The sequence below is a fragment of the Sarcophilus harrisii genome, chromosome 2, assembly GCF_902635505.1.
Source record: "Sarcophilus harrisii chromosome 2, mSarHar1.11, whole genome shotgun sequence".
NCBI classification, from domain to species: domain Eukaryota; kingdom Metazoa; phylum Chordata; class Mammalia; order Dasyuromorphia; family Dasyuridae; genus Sarcophilus; species Sarcophilus harrisii.
The window spans coordinates 603,211,568-603,233,495 of record NC_045427.1 but is presented as its reverse complement, the minus strand read 5'-3'; the positions used below and the strand labels follow the sequence as shown (position 1 = coordinate 603,233,495).

The following is a 21,928-nucleotide window of genomic DNA, read 5'->3' as shown; positions in this document are numbered from 1 at the left end:
TCAGGTTATTCCAATTCACCATAAGCCTGGGCACTGGGATAAATGGCCTTACAGATGTCTGATCACAGACACCACATGCTGTAGGCTGCAGGGCTAACTTTAGAATGGGAAGTGAGACAGACTAAAAAAGGAATTTGGAAGACATGCAAATTCCAGAACATTCAGGTGCTGGTTTAGAGACTTTGCTTTCAAAGCTGGGGCTTTGATGATAGCTCTTGAAGCAATGACAAGGGGACTGAGAAGACTGGAGTTTGCAGAGGGCAGTGAGTGTTTAAGTGATGTTTGCTGCTTATGTTGAATTAAGTTGAGTAGTGAACAAAACTCAGTGAAGGAAATAAATCCCTTCACTCCCATTTTACCAGAGAGGAAGCAGAAACACACAAGGAGAATAGGAAGAAAAAAAAAGAGATTGGGTCTGAAATTTCTTCAGTTGTAGTATTATGACAAATCATTTTTGCCATGAAGTGCCTTATTTCTTCAAAGTTTGAAGCCTTCTCTACTTGGGCAATGGCAACCAGCAGAAATCCTAAAGTCAGGAAGTTTGTCTTAATTGAATCTTTTTGGACTCTTTCCCCTCACAGTGATTATTCTCCCTTCATTGACCCCACACTTCATTGACTTTCTAGTTTACCTTTCTTTCTTCTTAACCTTTACCCAAATAGCAGGTGCTCTTTCTCCTTACTGCCACCTCCTACCTAGGGACTCCTCTGTGTGAATAATAGTTTCTTATTTCTGATGCATTTGCATTTTATTCCAGATTACTTTCTGGTCCCTACTAGCTTTAAATCTGCAATCTCAAGATCAAACGATAAAGAGACTGATGAGATTTCAGGGAAATTCATTAATCAATTTAGATTTAGAAGTGCTGAGTCTTAATTAGATTTAATTCTATTTTTCAAAAGGTTAATTTGATTAAAAAAAGATATATAGAAGCTGAACTTTGATGAAACATCCAAAAGACTTTAGATTTAACAACATTGAAGAGAAAGTAAAATACAATATTGCATTTAATTAAGTTAGCAGCAAGCATTTGAGAGCAGGTTTGTTTGTTTTTATCTTTCTTTGTATTCCCTATACTTAACACAGTGTCTGGTTCATAGTAGGCACTGAATGTTTTTTGATGGACTATTTACTCAGTGCCAGGAATTATCATAAATACACATTCACACAAAGACAAAAACACATACATAGATATACACACACTCACACAAAAAAGGGCACTGATTTCCATGACCCTACTTTCTAATAAGAGAGAAAGCACATATAGATAGTTCCATATAGGACTCCGTTCTTATATTCCTACAGTGATGGTGACAGAGTGGTGAAAGAAAGGTGGGGAGAAAATGTTAAGAAACAATCTGGACCGGATTTTCATTAACATGAACTTCCTCTGCTTGTTCTGCTTTATTCTGAATCTTATCGTCTTAAGAGTTGCCTCGGAGTACTGAGGGGTCATTACACAGTGACTATGTGATAAAGGTAGAATTGAATCCAATTCTTCATGTTGCTGAGAACACCTATTTACTATCCTATGTTGCTCTCAAATATGAACTTAACTGTTGGTAAATACATGTGAGATCCTTGTTCAAATAACAGAGGACACATGGTGTTAGAGGAACTGAATCATCTCACTCTTGGCATTCTTGCTAAAAATGAAACTAGAAGAGATAGAAGGAAGTTGTAGCTAAATGGGATAGTAGCTCACAGGTGGCTAGACCTTGGATAGTCATTAATTGGTTTTATTACATGTCCAAATGTCTAAAAGCAAAAAGAAGCATCATTCCATCGGACAGTTGGCTGCCTTGTCTTGAAAGTTCATGATGAGTTTAAACAAAAGGATCATCAGGAAAACAGCAGCAGCTTGTTTCCACATGTTTTTAGAGAATGGACATCTAGGTAAAGTTTACATATGAAGTCTCCAAATCAAATCGTGCATACTTTAATATGCAGTGCCTTCAGAACAAAGAGGAGTATATAGAAGGCTAGTGAAAATATAGTGGTAAATGTGGCTCAGGATCAAGAAATGAAAGAACCTAAAGACTTGTAGGTAATACAGAATCCTCAGGTATTCACATATACCATGAACATTTTCTTCAAGAAAATAGTTGGGTAGCAATGGGTAATTTGAGCACCCAAAGACATTACAGAAATGAAACTGACTATATTTTAACATAAGGAAAATATTGGTTACTGATACATGTCACTTCTCAAATCATTTATGTTTATAATCAGATCACAAACTTATTAGAACAAAGATAAAAATTAATATTAACTAGAAAAGAATGATGATTAGAAGATATTGAATAAAGATAAAACAGCTCTCTCTTTTGCCAAATAACTTATTTGCAATAGAAAAGGGAATGTGTATGTGTGTGTGTTTGGGGACATACTTGGATTGAATAGTGTCAATCTGAATATCTCCAACTATAAGAAAAGTGATCATTTCTGACAGATATAGGATGATGACTTTAATCATTGGGCAGATAAGTGATGCTGTAGTTAGAGTCAGGAAGATGAATTCAAATTCTGCCTCACATGCTTACTATCTGTGTGATTTTTGTCTGCTTCAGTTTTCTCATCTGTAAAATGGAGATATCATCTACCTTTCAGTGTAGTTGTGATGATCAAATGAGATGATATTTGTAAAGTGCTTTCTGAACCTTAAAGTAGTATTGTGAGTGATAGCTATAGCTATTTTTTCATATATGGAGTTGAAACTATTATCTTGGCAAATTATACTTCTACAGCATGAAAAACTAGTATATCTTTTTATTCACATAGTCCATGATTCTTAGCACCTTTGCTTGATGAGGCTGTATTATTGAGAATCAAGGAAAAGCATAATCTGTGAAGAATCACAATTGAAGATAACCAAAAGGGCAGTGTACAGATGCTACTATGGGCAGGTAGGATAAAGAACATTGTCACTGTTTTATAGAGGAGGTGATATAAAAGAAATCAACCCAGAGGTATATGATTGGAAAAGGAGATGGTTTAGTATGTAGTGAAGACAAGGGATAATGCATAGACAGTTCATGTCCTGTGATTATATAGTCTTCAAGTCAAAAGAAACCGAGGAAGGTCCCTAGCAGATTAGATGGACCTCCTAGGGAAAAGGACATGGATGAAAAAGGTACACATTGAGAAGGCATGCATGGGCTGCTATCTGTACTGCTGGAGTGTGTATCCACATCGAGATCATGGAGTTGGTAAAATTTTCTATAATACTTATTCTTTTTCACTATCTCTTAATCAAAGAACATTTAGAACTTACATTAAAAATTATGTTTTTTGTTCAGAGTAGAGCCTTGACTCATGTATTTAAAACTTCTAGATATTCTTTACCCAGAACTGGCAGAATGCTGGTCTTAAAGTCAGGAGGACATAAGTTTGAATCCTACGTTAGACACTACCTTAGACCTTAGACCAACTTTGTGATTTTGAGCAAATTCCTAAATATTTCTTAGCCTCAGTTTTCTCATTTGTAAAATGAAAATTATAATAGTACTTAGTCTCATAGAGTTGTTGTGAAAACAAAATGAGATAAAGAATGTCAAGAACTTTGCAAAGCTTACACTGTTATGTACATTTCAGTTGGTATCATTTCTGACATATTGCTTAGTCCCAAAGGATGAAAATTTTAGTTGCTTAATTATAAATAGAAATGAGTTATTTTCCAATTGATACATTGAAAAATAAGTTAGCTTTCCTACATCCTTGTTATCATCCATTATAAGGTTAATTTAGTAAGTTAATCTTTACCAGCCATAATTACAACAAAGTTAATCTGGCACATTTTTAATGCTACTCACATATAGTAAATCTTCTGACCTTTATTATACTAATTTTCTTACATAGTCAAACCATATATTTCTAAAGGCAGCTGGGGGAAGGGGAAGAGGTAGATGTGGAACCAGAAGTTACTTCTTAGGTTCCTCTGGAAAAAAATCTAGATTCCTAACTCAGAAAAATTCCCGGGGGAGGCAGAACTCCCTGTATTTGTGTTTGTATTTCTCTGGAAGGCAAAAGACAGAGGGAAATCCCTTAGATGTTAGGTGGACCTCTTAGGGAAAAGGGCATAGATAAGGGTCACCATTTCCTACTCCTAGGAGAAGTATCCACTTTGATGAGAGATCAAGGAATTGTTAAAACATTCTATAATAATTATGCTTCAATTGAATTCCTATTGAATTCAATTGAATTCCTGTTCACAATGGGAAAATAGTGGGGAGGTATCAGAAACCTTTTTGGTTTCTGAGGTCCCTCTAGCGCTATCTGTATGTTCCTGACTCGGACCTAGGCAACTTCTCCAGCCAAGGCACCAAAGGTTCCTGGAGTTCTGAACTAACAGGTTCACTGTTCTAAAATGTTGACATGTTGGAGGTAGACATTATGGTCTCTAGTGATATTTACTGTAAATTAGGAGAGATATTTCTTTCTGAATTATAATTCCCTATCCCCTCCACAAGCACCATTTACTAGTAAAAATTCGACATAATAACTCAAGCCTCAGAGAAGAGGAAGTTGAAAGTTTGGAAGCAACTGCTCCCTTTATACAGCTAGAAAAGGACTTAAGAGGTTCCCTTTGGGGAGGAGAAGCCCAAAATTCTTTTCCTTTTTCACTCTAAGAGGAGTTCTTTCTTCAGGGTATAAAGCTTAGTGGTATGATAATTGGAGGTCACTTTCTGACAGATTTTTTTGCTAATGAAATTCTGCCAATTTGAGTTTAATTAGGGTTAGTAAGCAAGTACCTCTGAAAGGGGTTGAGGTTGGGAGGGCAATACTATCAGTCATTCAGATGGAATAAAGGTTAATAAGGACAGATGTTGCATTAAAAAAAAAGAATAGCATAAAGAATGTGAGATGAAAGAAAGATACTAAAAAGGAGGTGCTGAAGAGAAGGAATTCAGAAATGCCTCTGAGCATCACAAAGTTTATGAGGGTGATAGTTTAAGACACACATAGCCATTTATGCACATGATTTAGCATTAGAATTAATGCTTAGCTTTTTGATTCTGTCCTGAAGAAACTTCAGAGTTCATGTTATTCTAAAGCTGCTTCAACAAGGCACTAAGATGTATATGGAAATTATTATTTTTTTTAAATCTATGTTATGTGGATGGGAATGTGCACTTTTGCCTCATTTCCAAAATATATAGAGAATTGATCCTAACTTATAAGAAATCAAATCATTCTCCAATTGATAAATGGTGAAAGGATATGAACAGACAGTTTTTAGATGATGAAACTGAAACTATTTCCACTCATATGAAAGTGTTCCAAATCACTATTGATCAGAGAAATGCAAATTAAGACAACTCTGAGATACCACTACACATCTCTCAGATTGGCTAAGATGACAGGAAAAAATAATGACAAATGTTGGAGGGGATGTGGGAAAACTGGGACACTGATGCATTGTTGGTGGAGTTGTGAACGAATCCAACCATTCTGGAGAGCAATCTGGAATTATAGCCTAAAAAGTTATCAAACTGTGCATACTCTTTGATTCAGCAGTACTACTCCTGGAGTTATACCCCAAAAATACTAAAGAAGGGAAAGGGACCCACATGTGCCAAAAATGTTGTGGCAGCCCTGTTTGTAGTGGCTAGAAACTGGAAAATGGATGCCCATCAATTGGAGAATAGTTGGGTAAGTTGTGGTATATGAATGTTATGGAATATTATTGTTCTGTAAGAAATGACCAGCAGGATGAATACAGAGAGGCTCGGAGAGACTTAGATGAACTGATACTGAATGAAATGAGCAGAACCAGGAGATCATTATATACTGTATGAGGATGTATTCTGATGCAAGTGGATTTCTTCAACAAAGAGATCTAACTCAGTTTCAATTGATCAATGATGGACAGAAGCAGCTACACCCAGAGAAGGAACACTGGGAAATGAGTGTAAACTATTTACATTTTTGTTTTTCTTCCCAGGTTATTTTTACCTTCTGAATCCAATTCTTACTGTGCAATAAGAGAATTGCTCGGTTCTGCACACATATATTGTATCTAGGATCTACTGTAACATATTTAACATGTATAAGACTACTTGCCATCTAAGGGGAGGGGGTGGAGGGAGAGCAGGGAAACGTTGGAACAGAAGTGAGTGCAAGGGATAATGTTGTAAAAAATTACCCAGCAATGGGTTCTGTCAATAAAAAGTTATAAAATAAAATAAAATAAAAAAAACCCAAAATGTGCACTTTTAATTTTAGCTATGAATGAACAAATATGATGTTTTCTTATCTATTGCTATACTTTTTAAAAAATGCTGATGGTGGGGAATAGTAGAATGAAAGGAGAAAGAAAGAAGGGGAATTGGGAGAGAAACAAAGCTCTGTTGCTTTGAAAATGCTTAAAAATGCCCCAAAAGTTTTTGTCCACTTAATACTTTGCAAATTTTGTATTATGCTTGTTAAGGTAAGAGTGCTACATGATGGGAAATGGAACAAATGTAAATTGTGTAGCTTGGGCAGTCCAAATGAAACCTTGAGCAGTCCTGATAAAGACCTGGGCAGCACAGAGTTTGATCTTCCAGATTAAATCTGAAAGGAAAGATTTAGCTTTTTTTTTTTTTTTCTTGCTGAACTTGGAATTTTTCCTTCCATGGGCATAACTGATAGAATATTTATTCATGAATGAATCACACTTCTCTGATCTTCACCAAAATTTGTGGAATGAATGTGTATTTATTATGGTTAAAGACAATTCCATATCTATCTTTAGTGAAGAAAATTCATGAATTATCCTTTTCTTCACCTTTCTGTTCTGAAGGTTAATTGTTCACAGGCTGTCTTTTTTATTGAATATGTCCATTAGCACATGAAAAAGTGTTTGCATATCCATAGAGCTCTAATTTTTCTTAAGCTAAGTTCCAACAATATTTTTTGACTTAAATAGTCCTAATCAAAAGACAGAATTAGTTGGATAAGCATTTCATTAGAAATTCTTGCAATATGCCAATCCATATAAAAATAAAATAGTACCTGCCTTCAGGTAGCCCTTAGAATAGAAGGCTAAAAAAAAAGCATAACCTATTGCATTACATTATTAATTGTTCTTTCCATTAGGACCTGAATTGGAGGTGGCTATTTAGGTATCACATGAATACACACACACACACACACACACACACACAGACTGACTTCTAATTATTTACATTTATATTTCACATTTCAGAGCATTAAGTTACATTTATATTTCACATTTCTGAGCATTTAGTTACTTCTATCTAACAACTAACCTTTAATGTACTAACCTGACTTCAAGCGTGGCAGCCAGCTCAATATCTAAGCACTTTATTTTGATTGGGGACTATTCTTTTCCCTACTGTTTTCCCCTTTCCTTCTAGCTCAAATCTGATAAAGTAATAATATTTGAGGAACAAATTTACTAAGTAATCAGCAGTCCTTAAAGTGTTTATTTACTATATAAAAGTTGCATTAAAGCACTATAAGAAAATTAGAAAGGATTCAGAGAAGAGCAACAAAAATGATTAAGAGCTGGAGGGATTGAGGAGGAGAAAAGATAAAAGGAATTAACTAGACAGAGATTTTCCAAATTATGACTAAGAGGGACTTGATGACAATCTATGAGCATTTGTATACACCAGTGAAGGAGAAGAATTGTTTATGGCAGTCCAGAGGGGATAGCCAAGCATAATGGAAAGCAATTATAAGGAGGCAAATGCATTTATTTATTTTACTCTTTTGCTTATGAGCTAACCAAATGTGATTCACTTGACTGATTAATTTGGTGAAAGCAATGAGAACTCAGAGGAAGCAAAATGCTGCTTCTGCTGTTGTAGGATTACTGGCCTGGATGCTATGCCTTACATTGACCAGTAACTTGCTGTGTAAACTGAGAAAGTCAATTCTATAGCTCTGTGGGTCTTGGTTTTCTCATTTATAAAATGGCATCTTTGTATAAATATTTCTTCTAAGATTCTATGAGTTCATAAAGCAACCCACACAAAAATCACTTCAACATTTTAATGAAACATACCCTCTAATAATAATGAGTAATAACAATAATAATATTTTGATATTATTTTGTTAGGTTCCAATTCCTTTTACCACAAAGATGGAACCTATATACAGTTTAGCAGATAAGTCTTAGGGAATTTTCTGGATTTTGGGGAGGTCCATTGACTTGCCTATGGTCACAGGGATAATAAGTATGAGAGGCAGAAATTGAATCTTGTCCTTTTTTTAAGTATAGCATCCTATTACACCTACATGTTGACAGGTGACAGTAAAGTCTCTCTTAATTTATTCCATTTTTTTTTCATGACCAAGAGAAAAGACCTTTGACTCTTTTAGTTGTCTTAATTTTTCTTGTGTATAAAGAGAGAGATCTACAAAATAGGATTCGGCCACAGTGACCATGTCTCTACAAGCAAAGCAAAGTGGTGAACAGAGGCAACTATGGGACTAAAAACTTTGTGGCAGATTGGTACTGATTGGCCTGGAACATTGAGGCCCAAGTGTGAGTTTTGAAGCTTGAATTGTACAGATAATTAAATTCTCAATTCTGTATTGCACTGTTGCTTAGTATGTGCTGAATTGAATAAAAACGATTTGCTTATTATGAATCAAACCTCAAATTGTAGATTTGTAAAGGAACCTTAGAAGCCATCTAATCCAGTGTTGGTTAGCCTGAAGCAGGTTGTGGACTATTCAAATACTACATTTTCTAGGACCAGTCAAATACTACATTTTCTATTTCTAGCCTCTCTACTATTCATTGACTCAGAGAAACCAATTTTTCAGCAGCTCAAAGGAAAAAGGCAGGGATGGGGAGAGCCAACTGAGTAGAGGAGGGTAGAAAGAGGAGATACAAGAATCAGTTTTTATGATTTATAGGTGTTAAGAAGTAAGGACTCTTTGATAGTAAAAATTTTAAGGGAAAGTACAAATTCATCATAGATATTGATTGAACCCAACCTTTCAAAAGGATAGAAATTTAAAAAAAATAGTGGCAATCTACCTAACATACATGTCCAAACTATTTTGATCATTTGACTGACTTATCTATGTAACTAAACAATTAGTTTTTTTAATGACTAAATTTATTAGCAAGTTTTGTACCTAATTTTTTTTTTTTTACTGGATAGTTGATTAACTTAGGTCAGTGATTTCAAAATTAAAAAAAAATCTTTTACAACTATCAGTAAAAAAACAAAGCAAAGGAAACTTTTCATCAAATACTCTCAAAATATGAATATTTACTTATTTATAAATTATATAGGGATGTTATATTCTAATAATTATATATTTTCTAACTTGTATAAAGAGCTAAATATTTTTTTTAAAAAGGATTAAGATTGAATAATATTTGTTTATAGAGTCAGTAGCAGGCCATAGAATTTACTGAGGAGGGAAGTGGGATGATCAGATTTGAGTCTTAGGAAAATCACTTTGGTAGCTATGTGGAAAATGGATTAAAGGTAGAAGAGGCAGGGTGTTTCTCTTTAGAAAGTTTTTGTAATAACCTACGTGAGAGGTGATGAGGGTTGGAACTGAGGTTTTGACTGTGAGTTGCGAGAAGGCAATGTATGTGAGATATATTGTGAAGGTAGAAGTGGCAAGATTTAGCAACTGTGGGGTGGTAAAGGAAAATAAGGAGTCAATAAAATAACATCAAAGATGCAAACCTGGGTGACTAGGAAGATGGTTGTGGTTTTAAAAGAAATAAATTTGGAAGAGGACTGGTTTGGGAGGAAAGATAATTGGTTCTGTTAAGGATGTGTTGAGTTTAAAATACCTAAAGGACCTTGAAACTCAAAAACTTTAATAGGCAATTGGAGATGTGGGCCCGGAATTCAGAAGGAAGATTGGGATAGATATAGAGATTTGTGAGTCATCTGTAAAGAGATGATAATGGAGCCTCTGGGAGGGGATGAAGTCACCAAGTGAGAGAGTACATAGAGAGAATAAAGCCTTGGATGGAGTGCCTTGAGGAATACCCACAATTAGACAATGGGTTGGATGATAATGTAGGAAAGGAGATGAGAACGTTTAATGAGTAGTAAAATAATGAAAAGAGAGCAGTACCAAGAAAACCTAGGGAGGAGAAAGTAAACATCCAGGAAGCAAGGGTCATCAGTGGTACCAAATGCACAGATAGGATTATAAGGATGAGGACTGAGAAAAGGCCATCAGGTTTGTTAAGTAAGAAAATATTGGTAACTTTGAATAGATCACTTTCACTTGAGTGAGAAGGCAAGGATAATGGATAGGCTGAGAGTCTGGGAGATTGGAAGGACAGTGGTACCTTTAATGGAAATAGGAAAATTCAGAAGAAGGATGGATTTTGAGGAGAAAGATGATATAATTGAAGCACACCCATCCTCCCCTCCTCACTACTTAATCTTTTCTATTAAAAAAGAAAAATCTATGAATTTTTCCGAAGTACTGTCCCAAAGAACAGAGTTTTTGCTTTCTGAAACACCAATAGAAGCTATGAAGTAATTCAGAGGAGCTGGGAATGATTAAGGAGGCTGAGAATGAAGAGGGGCAAAGAATTTTACCTACACAGGTGGTTATTTGAGTCCTAATAAGGTTTAATATCCTAAAGACCCACAAACTAGGGCTGATACCAGAAAGAACTGCAGTGGGAGAAGGAAGATGGAAGAATGGTTTGGGGTTGGTTGTAGTTGTTCTACAGATCAGTTTGTGATTGGGTATGGGGAGGTCAAAATGAAATTTAACCCATTTTCTCTCACATCCCCTTGGAGTCAAGTCAATTTCTTTTGGGGTAATTTTATGATCTCCACTTTAGAGATCACTAAATTAGCAAATATAGTTAATCAATTTCCAGATATTTATTGAATGCCTCCTCCAGGAAGTCTTCCTTTAGTACTCTAGCCTATAGTGATTATTTCTCCTACCTCCTATCTATTAAATTTTTCTTAAACCAATGTAATCTCTATAATTAGACCTTTAACCCTCGAGGGCAGTAACTCTATACAGTTCCTGTTTCATTTTCCTCACTGCCTAGTCTGCCTTATACTTATATTCAACAAATTTAAAAAAATGAATTAGAATAATCTCTTTATTGTTTATACAATTTATTGTAAAGGATTTAGCTGAAATATTAGGCTTTGCTGATAGCACCAGTTTGGGGGACATAAGCTCTTTTTTTTGGAGGTACAGAGGATTCTAGCTTTAGTTCCAAGGCTTTCTTCTTCATTAAACCCTAGCTCGAGACACAGATTCCCCTAGAGACATTCTAGATCTCTGAGCCTGCTTGGATCTGTATTCTGTTTAGAGTTTTTCTGGACACAAGGCTTAATGACTTGATCCCATTGTTGACTAAATGACTCATCCCCCCACTCTACAACATTGGCACCATCTTCACGTTAAGGAAAGATATATGTTTATGAGAGAAAAAAAGAATATGAATCTAGAAATAGTAGAAGTATAATTAATATATTTCTTAGTCTAATTGATGGATTTTAATATTGTTAAGTCTTCTTTCATGTACTTAAAGTTTTTCTGACTCATTTTACAACCGGTAGATTTCTTTTGTGGTTGGAAGTTCACATGCTTCTTTCCCTGCATCCCTAGATTCTAATTTCACAATTAAATTATTCTGATTTTAAAAAAATAGAAAAAAATATTCTGATTTCAGACTAACATCTGGTTTAGGATTTACTCTACATGAGCACCTTGTGCCTTACTGACTCACTAATTTTATGTTTAATGTTATTTTTACCCAATAAGAACTTTCCTTATCATTGACAGATATTAATCTTCTACTCATGTTCATGGCTATAATTACTCACTTTCTTTCCCCTCTTAGCAAGAAAAAGATAATAAGATACAGAATAACAAATTGTACATTTAAAAATATAATATACCGCTACTTCAGACTATATAATGATGATTCTATCGCTGATGTACATTATTATATGTTGTTAGTTGTCTCAGCTCCGTAGATAGATAGTCTCAGCTTCCTAAGGTCAAGGCTACTAGTCTTAAATTTCTTTGTATTCTTCCTAACCCTTCACAATGCCTAGCACTATCTAGATGTTTAGTAAGTAGCTATTGATCCATTAGTTTGACTGCTTGGAGATTTGGGGCCTACGTTAAGAGGCAATGATTTGTCTAGCATCAAAAACTAACTAAATGGCCAAGGAGCTAATAGAGGCCAGGACTTAGATCTCTTAGTATTCATCAGCTGGTAAAGAGAAAATAGCAAAAAGAAATGTGGTTTTGGGTCCTGGTTCTCTTAGTATGAGAGTAAATTAATTTCAGTCATTATCTGCTTATGCTCTGCAGATTTCAGTTTTCTCCTTATTCTTTCAGTCTTCTCCTGGCTTAATCCACATGATCAGTTTTGGAATGATTCAATGACAAAAAAAGATCATAGCAGTCAGAAAGTGACTACCCAGTTCTCTAACAACTTAATATTTATCCACTGCCTCTGCTGAATGGCTGAGAAATTCAGAGACATTATTATTACTTCTTCAGTGCTAAGAAGAGGTCAGAAGAACAAAATCAAAAATCTTCTTGAGCTTCCATAGCTGAAAAAGGTCTGTCCAGGGGCAGGTGGGTGGTGCAGTGGATAGAATAACAGCCCTGAAGTCGGAGGACTCGAGTTCAAATCTGGCCTCAGACACTTAACACTTCCTAGCTGTGTGATCTTGGGCAAATCACTTAACAATTGTCTCAGCAAAAGAAAAAAATAAAAGAAGCTGTCTAGCTTCAAATCTAGCAGGTGAGTGACTTGCTTGAGGTCATCTAGTACATTAATAGTGCACTAGGACTAGAAGCCAGGTCTCCAGTCCATTGCTCTTTCCTTTTTATTAAATCCCATTTTATAATAAATCCCATTTTATAGTAAATCCCATTTATAAATGCTTTAAGGTTTGAAAGATACTGTGCTTCTAACATGTCTTTGAGGTAAGATACTTAAGCGCTATATTTCTCATTTTACAGATGAAGAAACTGAGACCCTGAGTAGTGATTTGTTCAGCATCATACAACTAGTAAATATCTAAGGCACAATTCAAATCCAGTTCTCCTATCTCTAGTTCCCATACTCTTTCCACTATGCTAAATACCTTACATTGTTGTTGTAAGTACTATAAGGAGGCTCTGATTAAAGGAATTAGAGTAGATAATGAGGAAGCCAAACTATCACTCTTTGCAGATGATATGATGGTATACTTAGAGAACCCCAGAGATTCTACTAAAAAGCTATTAGAAATAATTCATAACTTTAGCAAAGTTGCAGGATACAAAATAAATCCACATAAATCCTCAGCATTTTTATACATGACCAACAAAATCCAACAGCAAGAGATACAAAGAGAAATTCCATTCAAAATAACTGTCAATAGCATAAAATATTTGGGAATCTATCTACCAAAGGAAAGTCAGGAATTATTATATGAGCAAAATTACAAAAAACTTTCCACACAAATAAAGTCAGATTTAAATAATTGGAAAAATATTAAGTGTTCTTGGATAGGCTGAGTGAATATAATAAAGATGACAATACTCCCTAAACTAGCCTATTTATTTAGTACTATACCAATTAGACTCCCAAGAAAATATTTTAATAATCTAGAAACAATAACAACAAAATTCATATGGAAGAACAAAAGGTCGAGAACCTCAAGGGAATTAATGAAAAAAAAAATCAAATGAAGGTGGCCTAGCTATACCTCATCTAAAACTATATTATAAAGCAGCAGTAACCAAAACTATTTAGTATTGGCTAAGAAATACATTAATTGATCAATGGAATAGGTTAGGTTCACAAGACAAAATAGTCAGCTATAGCAAACTAGTGTTTGACAAACCCAAAGATGCTCAATTTGGGATAAGAATTCATTATTTGACAAAAACTGCTGGGAAAACTGGAAATGAGTATGGCAGAAATTAGGCATGGACCCACACTTAACACCATATACCAAGATAAGATTCAAAATGAGGCCATGATTTAGGAATAAAGAATGAGATTATAAATAAATTAGAGGAACATAGGATAGTTTACCTCTCAGAATTGTGGAGGAGGAGGAAATTTGTGACCAAAGATTAACTAGAGATTGTTATTGATCACAAAATAGAAAATTTTGATTATATCAAATTAAAAAGCCTTTGTACAAACAAAACTAATGCAAACAAGATTAGAAGGGAAGCAACAAACTGGGAAAACATTTTCACAGTTAGAGGTTCTGATAAAGGCCTCATCTCCAAAATATATAATTGACTCTAATTTATAAGAAATCAAGCCATTCTCCAATTGATAAATGGTGAAAGGATATGAACAGATTTTTAGATGATGAAACTGAAATTATTTCTACTCATATGAAAGTGTTCCAAATCACTATTGATCAGAGAAATGCAAATTAAGACAACTCTGAGATACCACTACACACCTGTCAGATTGACTAAGATGACTGGAAAAAATAATGATGAATGTTGGAGGGGATGCGGGAAAACTGGGACACTGATGCATTGTTGGTGGAGTTGTGAACGAATCCAACCATTCTGGAGAACAATCTGGAATTATGCCCAAAAAGTTATCAAACTGTGCATACCCTTTGACCCAGCAGTGCTACTACTGGGCTTATACCCCAAGGAGATACTAAAGAAGGGAAAGGGACCTGTATGTGCCAAAATGTTTGTGGCAGCCCTGTTTGTAGTGGCTAGAAACTGGAAAATGAATGGATGCCCATCAATTGGAGAATGGTTGGGTAAATTGTGGCATATGAATGTTATGGAATATTATTGTTCTGTAAGAAATGACCAGCAGGATGAATACAGAGAGGCTTGGAGAGACTTACATGAATTGATGCTAAATGAAATGAGCAGAACCAGGAGATCATTCTATACGTCAACAACAATACCATATGGGTTGTATTCTGACAGAAGTGGATCTCTTTGACAAAGAGATCTAACTCAGTTTTAATTGTTCAATGATAGACAGAAGCAACTACACTCAAGAAAGAACACTGGGAAATGAAGGCAAACTATTTGTATTTTTGTTTTTCTTCCCAGGTTATTTTACCTTCTGAATCCAATTCTTTTTGTGCAACAAGAGAACTGTTCAATTCTGCACACATATATTGTATCTAGGATATACTGTGACACATTTAACATGTATAGGACTGTTTGCCATCTGGGGGAAGGGGTGGAGGGAGGGAGAGAAAAAGTCAGAACAGAAGTGAGTGCAAGAGATAATGTTGTAAAGAAATTTTTTTCAAAATAAAAAAAATTAAAAAACAAACTATAAGGAGGCTCTGGTTGCCCTCAGTTCACCTCTCATATGTTATCCAGAAAGTCCTGGGACTAATTTAACATAATAGCCAAGAGCATCATACATTTAGAGTTGGAAGTGATTTTTATGGGGCAAATCCCCTTCTTTTTTAGAAAGAAAACAGAAACAGAGAGATAAATCAGTTTCCATAAGGTCACACAGGTATTAAATGCCAACTCTAGAACTGGAGCTCCTGTTCTTTGACATCAAATCTCCTTCTACTACCCTACTCTCTGCTTCATCCTTTTAATCTTTCCAACTTCAAACACAGAAGATAAAGAATTCTTTTAGAAAATTCCTGGGTTGGAAACTTCCCAAATGCCTCTATAAAAAGCTGTCAAGCTGGTAGGATTGCTTTGATGACACACACTTTATTCTAGAGGCCTTGTGAAAGGTAGTCCTATATCTTTCTCACCCCTCATCCCACAACAAGTGCTGGGAAATCCCTGGATACACTCAACATACCATAATGATGCTTTTGAACTAAAGGTCCATTGCCATAAGTGGCCTGGGTCCCAGTATGATGAAGAGAAGTCATTGCCACACAGAGAAATCGAGTAGCACCTTTTTCCTTTGCTCGGAAAGCCAAGGAATTAAAGAAAAAGCCTCTGGAACGGAATGCTCTTTGAACTGTGGCTACAAGTAATGTTGGATTTTAAGGAGAGACAATTGGAGAAAGGAAGAAATAGTGTGTTAGATTCTGTAGCATGGGGATTCTGATGTTCCCTACTATGAAACTATAATCCTAGAGTCTAAATTTCCCACTTGAACTGCATAGCAGTGAGCTTTATTCACAGTCACATAAGATTCTTCTAACGCCTTTTCTTTTTCTAACATCTTTTTTAAAAATCTCTCTCCTATAAATTCATGAAAAGAATCCCAGCACAGATATGGGAAATTTCAGATTTCCCTAGGGTACTGAAGCTTCATATGCTATTAAATAGGAAAATTGCCTTACAGAAGCCAGGAGAACCAGAAATCAGGGGATTCCCTACCTCTACTCCAAGGAATTTCAAATCCCCAGGAGCAAAAGGAGGATCAAAGTGGAGAGAAAGGGAGAGAAGTGAGATAGAGAAACTGAGGCTAATAGTGTTTAAGTGACTTGTCCATGATCATATATCATTATTCTCCCAACTAGAAGAGACTGTTAGAACTGGGAAGAAATTTAGAACATAAAAAAAATAAAACATCAAGTCAACAAACATTTATTAAGCACTTGCCATGTGGCAGGATAAAAACAAACACCAGTTCCTCCTCCGAAAGAAATTGAAGGCTAAAATATTAAAAGGAGAAATGACCCTAGAACACTAAACATATTACTACTATTACTGCTACTACTGCTACTACTAACTACTACTACTACTACTACTACTACTACTACTACTACTACTACTACTACTACTACAACTACTACAATTACTATGACTATTCTGGCTCCCACAACTGCTATTTGGTGGGAAGGGGTAGGTTCAGGGTTTGGAACTGTGATTTCATCACTGTGAGCACAGTGTACAGACTTCTTCCACTGAATTTATATAATCACAGTGAACTGTGATTTACAGTTTTAGATAGTGGCTTGGGAGTATTGGGAAATTAAATGGCTTCTCATGGTCACTCAGAGAGTATGTGCCAGTGACAGGAACTGGAACCTATGTTTCCTAACTCCAAGTTAGCTCTGTGTCCCCTAATCCGCATTGCCTCTCTACTATTATGAATGAATAATGATGATAAGAGTTTACACTTATATAACACATCAGGTTTACAAGGGATGTTTCTGGCAACAATCCCTAGACACGTCAGAATATCAAAGGTCTATAGAATGTAGAATATAGACTATCAGAACTAGAGAGCCATGAGAAACAAAATATTATAGCCTGGAGAGCATATAAAAGAAAATCATATCCAACACTCTCATTGTATAGATATACAGTAACCAGTGGGAGTAAATGTTACCCATTGTCACACAGTAAGTTAACCACAGAATAAGAACTAGGTGATGCAGTGGATAGAGCACTGGGCTTGGAACTCATTTTCACGAGTTTAAAGATGGCCTTGGATATTTACTCGTTGTGTGATCCTGGACAAAATACTTAAAACTCAGTTTGCCTCAGTTCCTCATCTGTAAAATAAACTGAAGAAAGAAATGGCAATTTCCATTTTCTCTCTACCAAGAAAAAAGAGAGTCAGACACAATGAAAAAGGATTCAACAAGATTCCCACCACAAGAGGACTAAAAATTTTGTGCTTCTGCCTCTGAATTTATGGAAATATGTTCCTATCATTGCTCAAGAGACTCTTGGTAGTGACATAAGCTGAAAATTATCAGGCTTGAACACAGATTCCTGATCCAGTGTCTTTCCTCATAAATCTATGCCTCCTTCTGATTTAATTAGTCCTGTGAGTGACACTATCATCCATACATTCTTTCATGTTTGGGACAATGACAAGATTTCTGACTCTACCCTCTTCCTCACTATTCATTTGCTAGAGGGCTAAATGACACAATGGATGAAATATTGGGCTGAGCCATGAAGAACCAAGTCTGAATAGTGTGACATTAGCAAGTAACTCAACCTCTCAGCCTATATTTTTTTCATATATAAAATAAATTCATAGTAATGAATTGCTGTGAGGACCAAATAGAGTAACATATGGAAAGTGCTTTGCAAACCTTAAAGTGCTATATAATTTTTTTTCCTGAGGCAATTTGGGTTAAGTGACTTGCCTAGGGTCACACAGCCAAGTATTAAGTGTCTGAGGTCAGATTTGAACTCAGGTCCTCCTGACTTCAGCGCTGGTGCTCTATCCAATGAGCCATCTAGATGCTATATAAATGCTGGCAAATACTGTAATTATTAATTAAATATTAATCAGTTATCAAAATTTCTAGTCCTTCACAACATCTTACATCAATTAGCTTTTCTATGCTCCTTGTCATTACCCTCGTACATATAAGTGACCATCATAAGCCTCCAGTATTATTGAAGTAGTCTCTTAAAAACCTTCCTGCCTCCATTTACCCCACTTCCAATCAATTTTTCATCCTGCCATCAGGATAAACTTCTTTATGTATAGATCTATTCAAGATACTTCTTTGCTTAAAAATCTTTATTTCCTGTTGTCTAATAAAGTTTGAACTTTCAATGAACATACAAGAACCTCCAGAATCTGCTTGGTACTGTGCCTTTTCAAATTCATGGTACTCTTCTCTATACATTTTACTCTATCCTACCTAGAAGACTTTCTGACCTCTAAACATGTTGCTACTTTACCATCTCTATACCTTTGCTCAAGCTGTTCCCTCTACACCTAACATATACTCCCTTCCTTCCCCTCTTGCCTATTCATTTTTTTTCCTGTTCAATTTTACCCATCCTTTAAAGACTACTGTTATTGTCTGATTATACTGGACAACAACTTTTTAATTTTTGATTTCACCATTGTTGTGCAATTTTAGAAGCAGGTGAATAAAAAGAAATTCTTTATAACCAGGTAAAGAAGAACTGCATCAATACCATTTCCTTCATGAACCCTGATTTCTCCTTTACAATCTTCCCCTTCCCCAGCTCACATCTGGACTTACACCTTACTCACATAGCTCTTGGTTCTCTCTCTCTCTCTCTCTCTGTCTCTGTCTCTCTCTCTCTCTGTCTCTCTCTCTCTCTCTCTGTCTCTCTGCCTCTCTCTCTCTTATATATCTGTCTTATAATCCCATGAGTTAAATATACTTATCCATGTTTACATCTTCTCCTACCAGACTATAAACTCCAAGAGGGCATGGGTAGGGTCTTATCTAACTTTACATATAGCACAATGCATTCCCTCCTCTTCCTCTGTCCTCTCGAGTGCACAGAGGCAGTAAGAAGTTTGTCATTCAGGATGAAATGGGAACACTGCTCACTTCTGACAGCAAGTGAACAAATCAACACAGCTAGAGAGCACTGAGGGAGGGAGGAGGAAGGGAGGGAAGCAGAAATATTATTGTCCAACCACTTACCTTTAGCTATGGTATTTCCATCTCCCAGAAGCCTTATTAAAAGACATTCTCTTCACCTTGCTCTCTCTACCCAGCAAGCTTTCCCAAGCTCTGACCAAGGTCAACCTGTTCCCATGCCAAGAGACTGGGTGTGTGCAATTGGTGACCCCAAGCCATCTTTTGCTTTATGTACAGTGTGATAGTGAGAGTCGGTGAAGGTTAATTCTGCCTACCACAAGGTTGTTGGGCCATTTATTTTTTAGGATGTGCAAAACATCATGTGAGAAGAGCTCAGCATTGGTGTGGAATTTTATTTTCTTTCTGAGGGAGGGAGGTATCAGGAGGAGCCATAGACATCCCTTTCTCTGCCTGATATTCTCCAACTTTTGGGTATTCTTTCCAGTCTGAATCTGCCAGGCTGACTGACTGGCTGGCTGCTTGCAAGAAGCCGAGCATTCTTACCGAGAACTCGAGTATCACGTACAGGGAAGCTACAATCAGTTATAATTGATTGACACTATCCAAAGGCATGCACCCAATGGAAACAGCCCCCACCTTGAACCCTGTTCCCAACCCCCAGCCCCCTCATCCTGGAGCTTTGTCCTGGGAAGGAAGGTACAGGATGCCGGCATATACATTTAATAGCTAGACATCTTCCTATTTTTAGTAGGAGGTTTACTCACCCATCGCAGCTGATGATCTAAAAAATGAGATAGCACAGAGTAGCCGAGCTCTAAACGTGAGGTTCCGTCCCCTGGAGCTACCAAGCTGCGAAGAAGGAGAATATTTTTATAGCTTGCTAAAGCCAGGCAGCTCCCAGCTCCCTCTAACTCTCTTCTCTATCTCCTCTCCCCTCTCTGGCCCCCACCCCCACCCTTTCTTTCTTCCTTTCTCCCTCCTCCTCTCTCTCCCTCTTTTTTTTCCCTCTCTCTCTGTCTTTCTCTTAGTGACCCTGATCTCTGAACTAATTCAATCCCTTCTAATTACTTAATCCTTCTATTGCGGCTTATATTCTTCCTGTTCAGATGTCATTGGCAGAAATGGAAACACCATTTTCTCCTTGGGCCAGAAGAGAATCTGAAACAAATTTGAACATAACATCCATCAGGTTTACAACTATTCTCCATCGAGGCAAGACACTGTGAAAGATATGTACACATTTAGCTATTCAGGTCAGCTTTTGCTTTGCATGGCGTCTCAGCCTTTTGGTAGGTTTGTGAAGAGCAGCATTGTTGAAACTGATGCTGACATTTCAGATTTTTTTTCAGGAGTCAGGGTTTCAGAGAGATTCAGAAAATTCCCTGCATATGAGGCCCCTGCTGGGCCAAGTGTGAGGCTCTTTCTTGTCAGATGATATCGGCGATTCCTTGGACAATTTCCTTAAAACTCTCTGCCTCAGTTTGCTTGTTTAGAAATTGAGGGGGCTGTACAGACTCACTGGCCTCTGAGATTTCTTCCAGTTTTCAAATTAGGCTGCTACTTGCTGTGTAGCTGATGAATGCTAAGAGAGGCTGAGTTTGGTCACTTGGTTAGGGATTTAGCCGGACCATCATCACGAAGTGAACCTAATTAGACAGGCTTCCCTCTGCAAACCCCAAGGGATTTGTGAGAATGCTCACGATTTAGGCAGGAAGAAAGTCCCTTTCCCTAAGCACCTGTCAAATCAATTTATCAGTCAGAGGATATTTATTTAACTTCAGTAACTAAACAGGGGCAAGAAGTAGAAAGAGCCCTGGGTTAGAAGAACTAAAAACTAGCCTTGACTCTGATTAAATTAGTTGTTGGACTCTGGGCAATTAATTTCATTTCTTTGTGTTTTAGCTTCTCCATCTATAAAATGGAGATAATCAAAATAGCAATGGGAACAATGATATTGATAATAATAGTAACAGTAATAGTAATAATACTTGCTTGACCTACCTACATTAAGGTGTTGCTGTAAGGGTCATATTTGATAATAAATGTGAAAGGGCTTAGCAGCTGTAAAGGGCTAGTTATATGTAAGCTATTATGATGATGATGATGATGATTGTGACGATGTGCCCATTCAACAAACATTTATCTAGGAGCTGTGCTAGGGGGCTGGATAAGGAAAGACAAAAATGAAACAGGCCTTTCTCTCAAAGAGGTCATATTCTTCTATGCATTTTGGGGATATTTATGAAACAACTAAGGTTAGCAGCCAATCTTCTGTCCTCTGTGAGGATCTTCAAGATAGTGGTTGTCACCTATTTACTGGCTTTGCCTGATTGTTATTAAGTCAACTTGGGCTCTCACATAGGAACAGAGGTATTCATTCACATGAACACTAGTCAAATCACAAAACCTTCCTCCTGCCACAAGCAGCTGGATGGTATAGTAGTTAAAGCTGAAAGCCTGAAGTTGAGAAAATGCAAGTTAAAATCTGGCCTCAGACACTTAACTAGCTGCGTGATCTTGGGCAAGTCACTTAACTTCAGTTTCTACAAATATAAGATGAAGATAATATCACCTATTTTCCAGAGTTGTTGTGAGGCAATACCAATTGAGGTAATACTTAAAATATGTTTAGCACAATGACTGGTACAATGTTCTAGGTACTTAATAAATGCTTGTTTCTTCCCCTCTCATTTACCCATTCCACTTGTCCCTTCAGAGATGGCAATTAAATGCCATAAACAATATTTTAA

The 21,928-nt window shown here is 36.4% G+C and overlaps 1 protein-coding gene across 2 annotated transcripts in view; it reads right to left on the bottom strand.

The window, feature by feature from the left end:
• LOC100928151 (rap1 GTPase-GDP dissociation stimulator 1-like) overlaps positions 1 to 21,227 on the bottom strand; it is a 74,693-nt gene extending 53,466 nt beyond the window's left edge. Inside the window, exons 1-3 of one of the 2 annotated variants that reach the window (XM_023494345.2) lie at positions 21,180 to 21,227; positions 20,247 to 20,336; positions 19,943 to 20,027 (exon numbers count right to left, since the gene is read on the bottom strand). In XM_023494345.2, the coding sequence (XP_023350113.1) occupies positions 19,943 to 19,946 (4 nt within the window). In that variant the 5' untranslated portion in view covers positions 19,947 to 20,027; positions 20,247 to 20,336; positions 21,180 to 21,227. The remainder of the gene's footprint in view (positions 1 to 19,942; positions 20,028 to 20,246; positions 20,337 to 21,179) is intronic. The other variant, XM_031956362.1, reaches the window with a different exon arrangement.
• Positions 21,228 to 21,928: the final 701 nt, after the last annotated feature.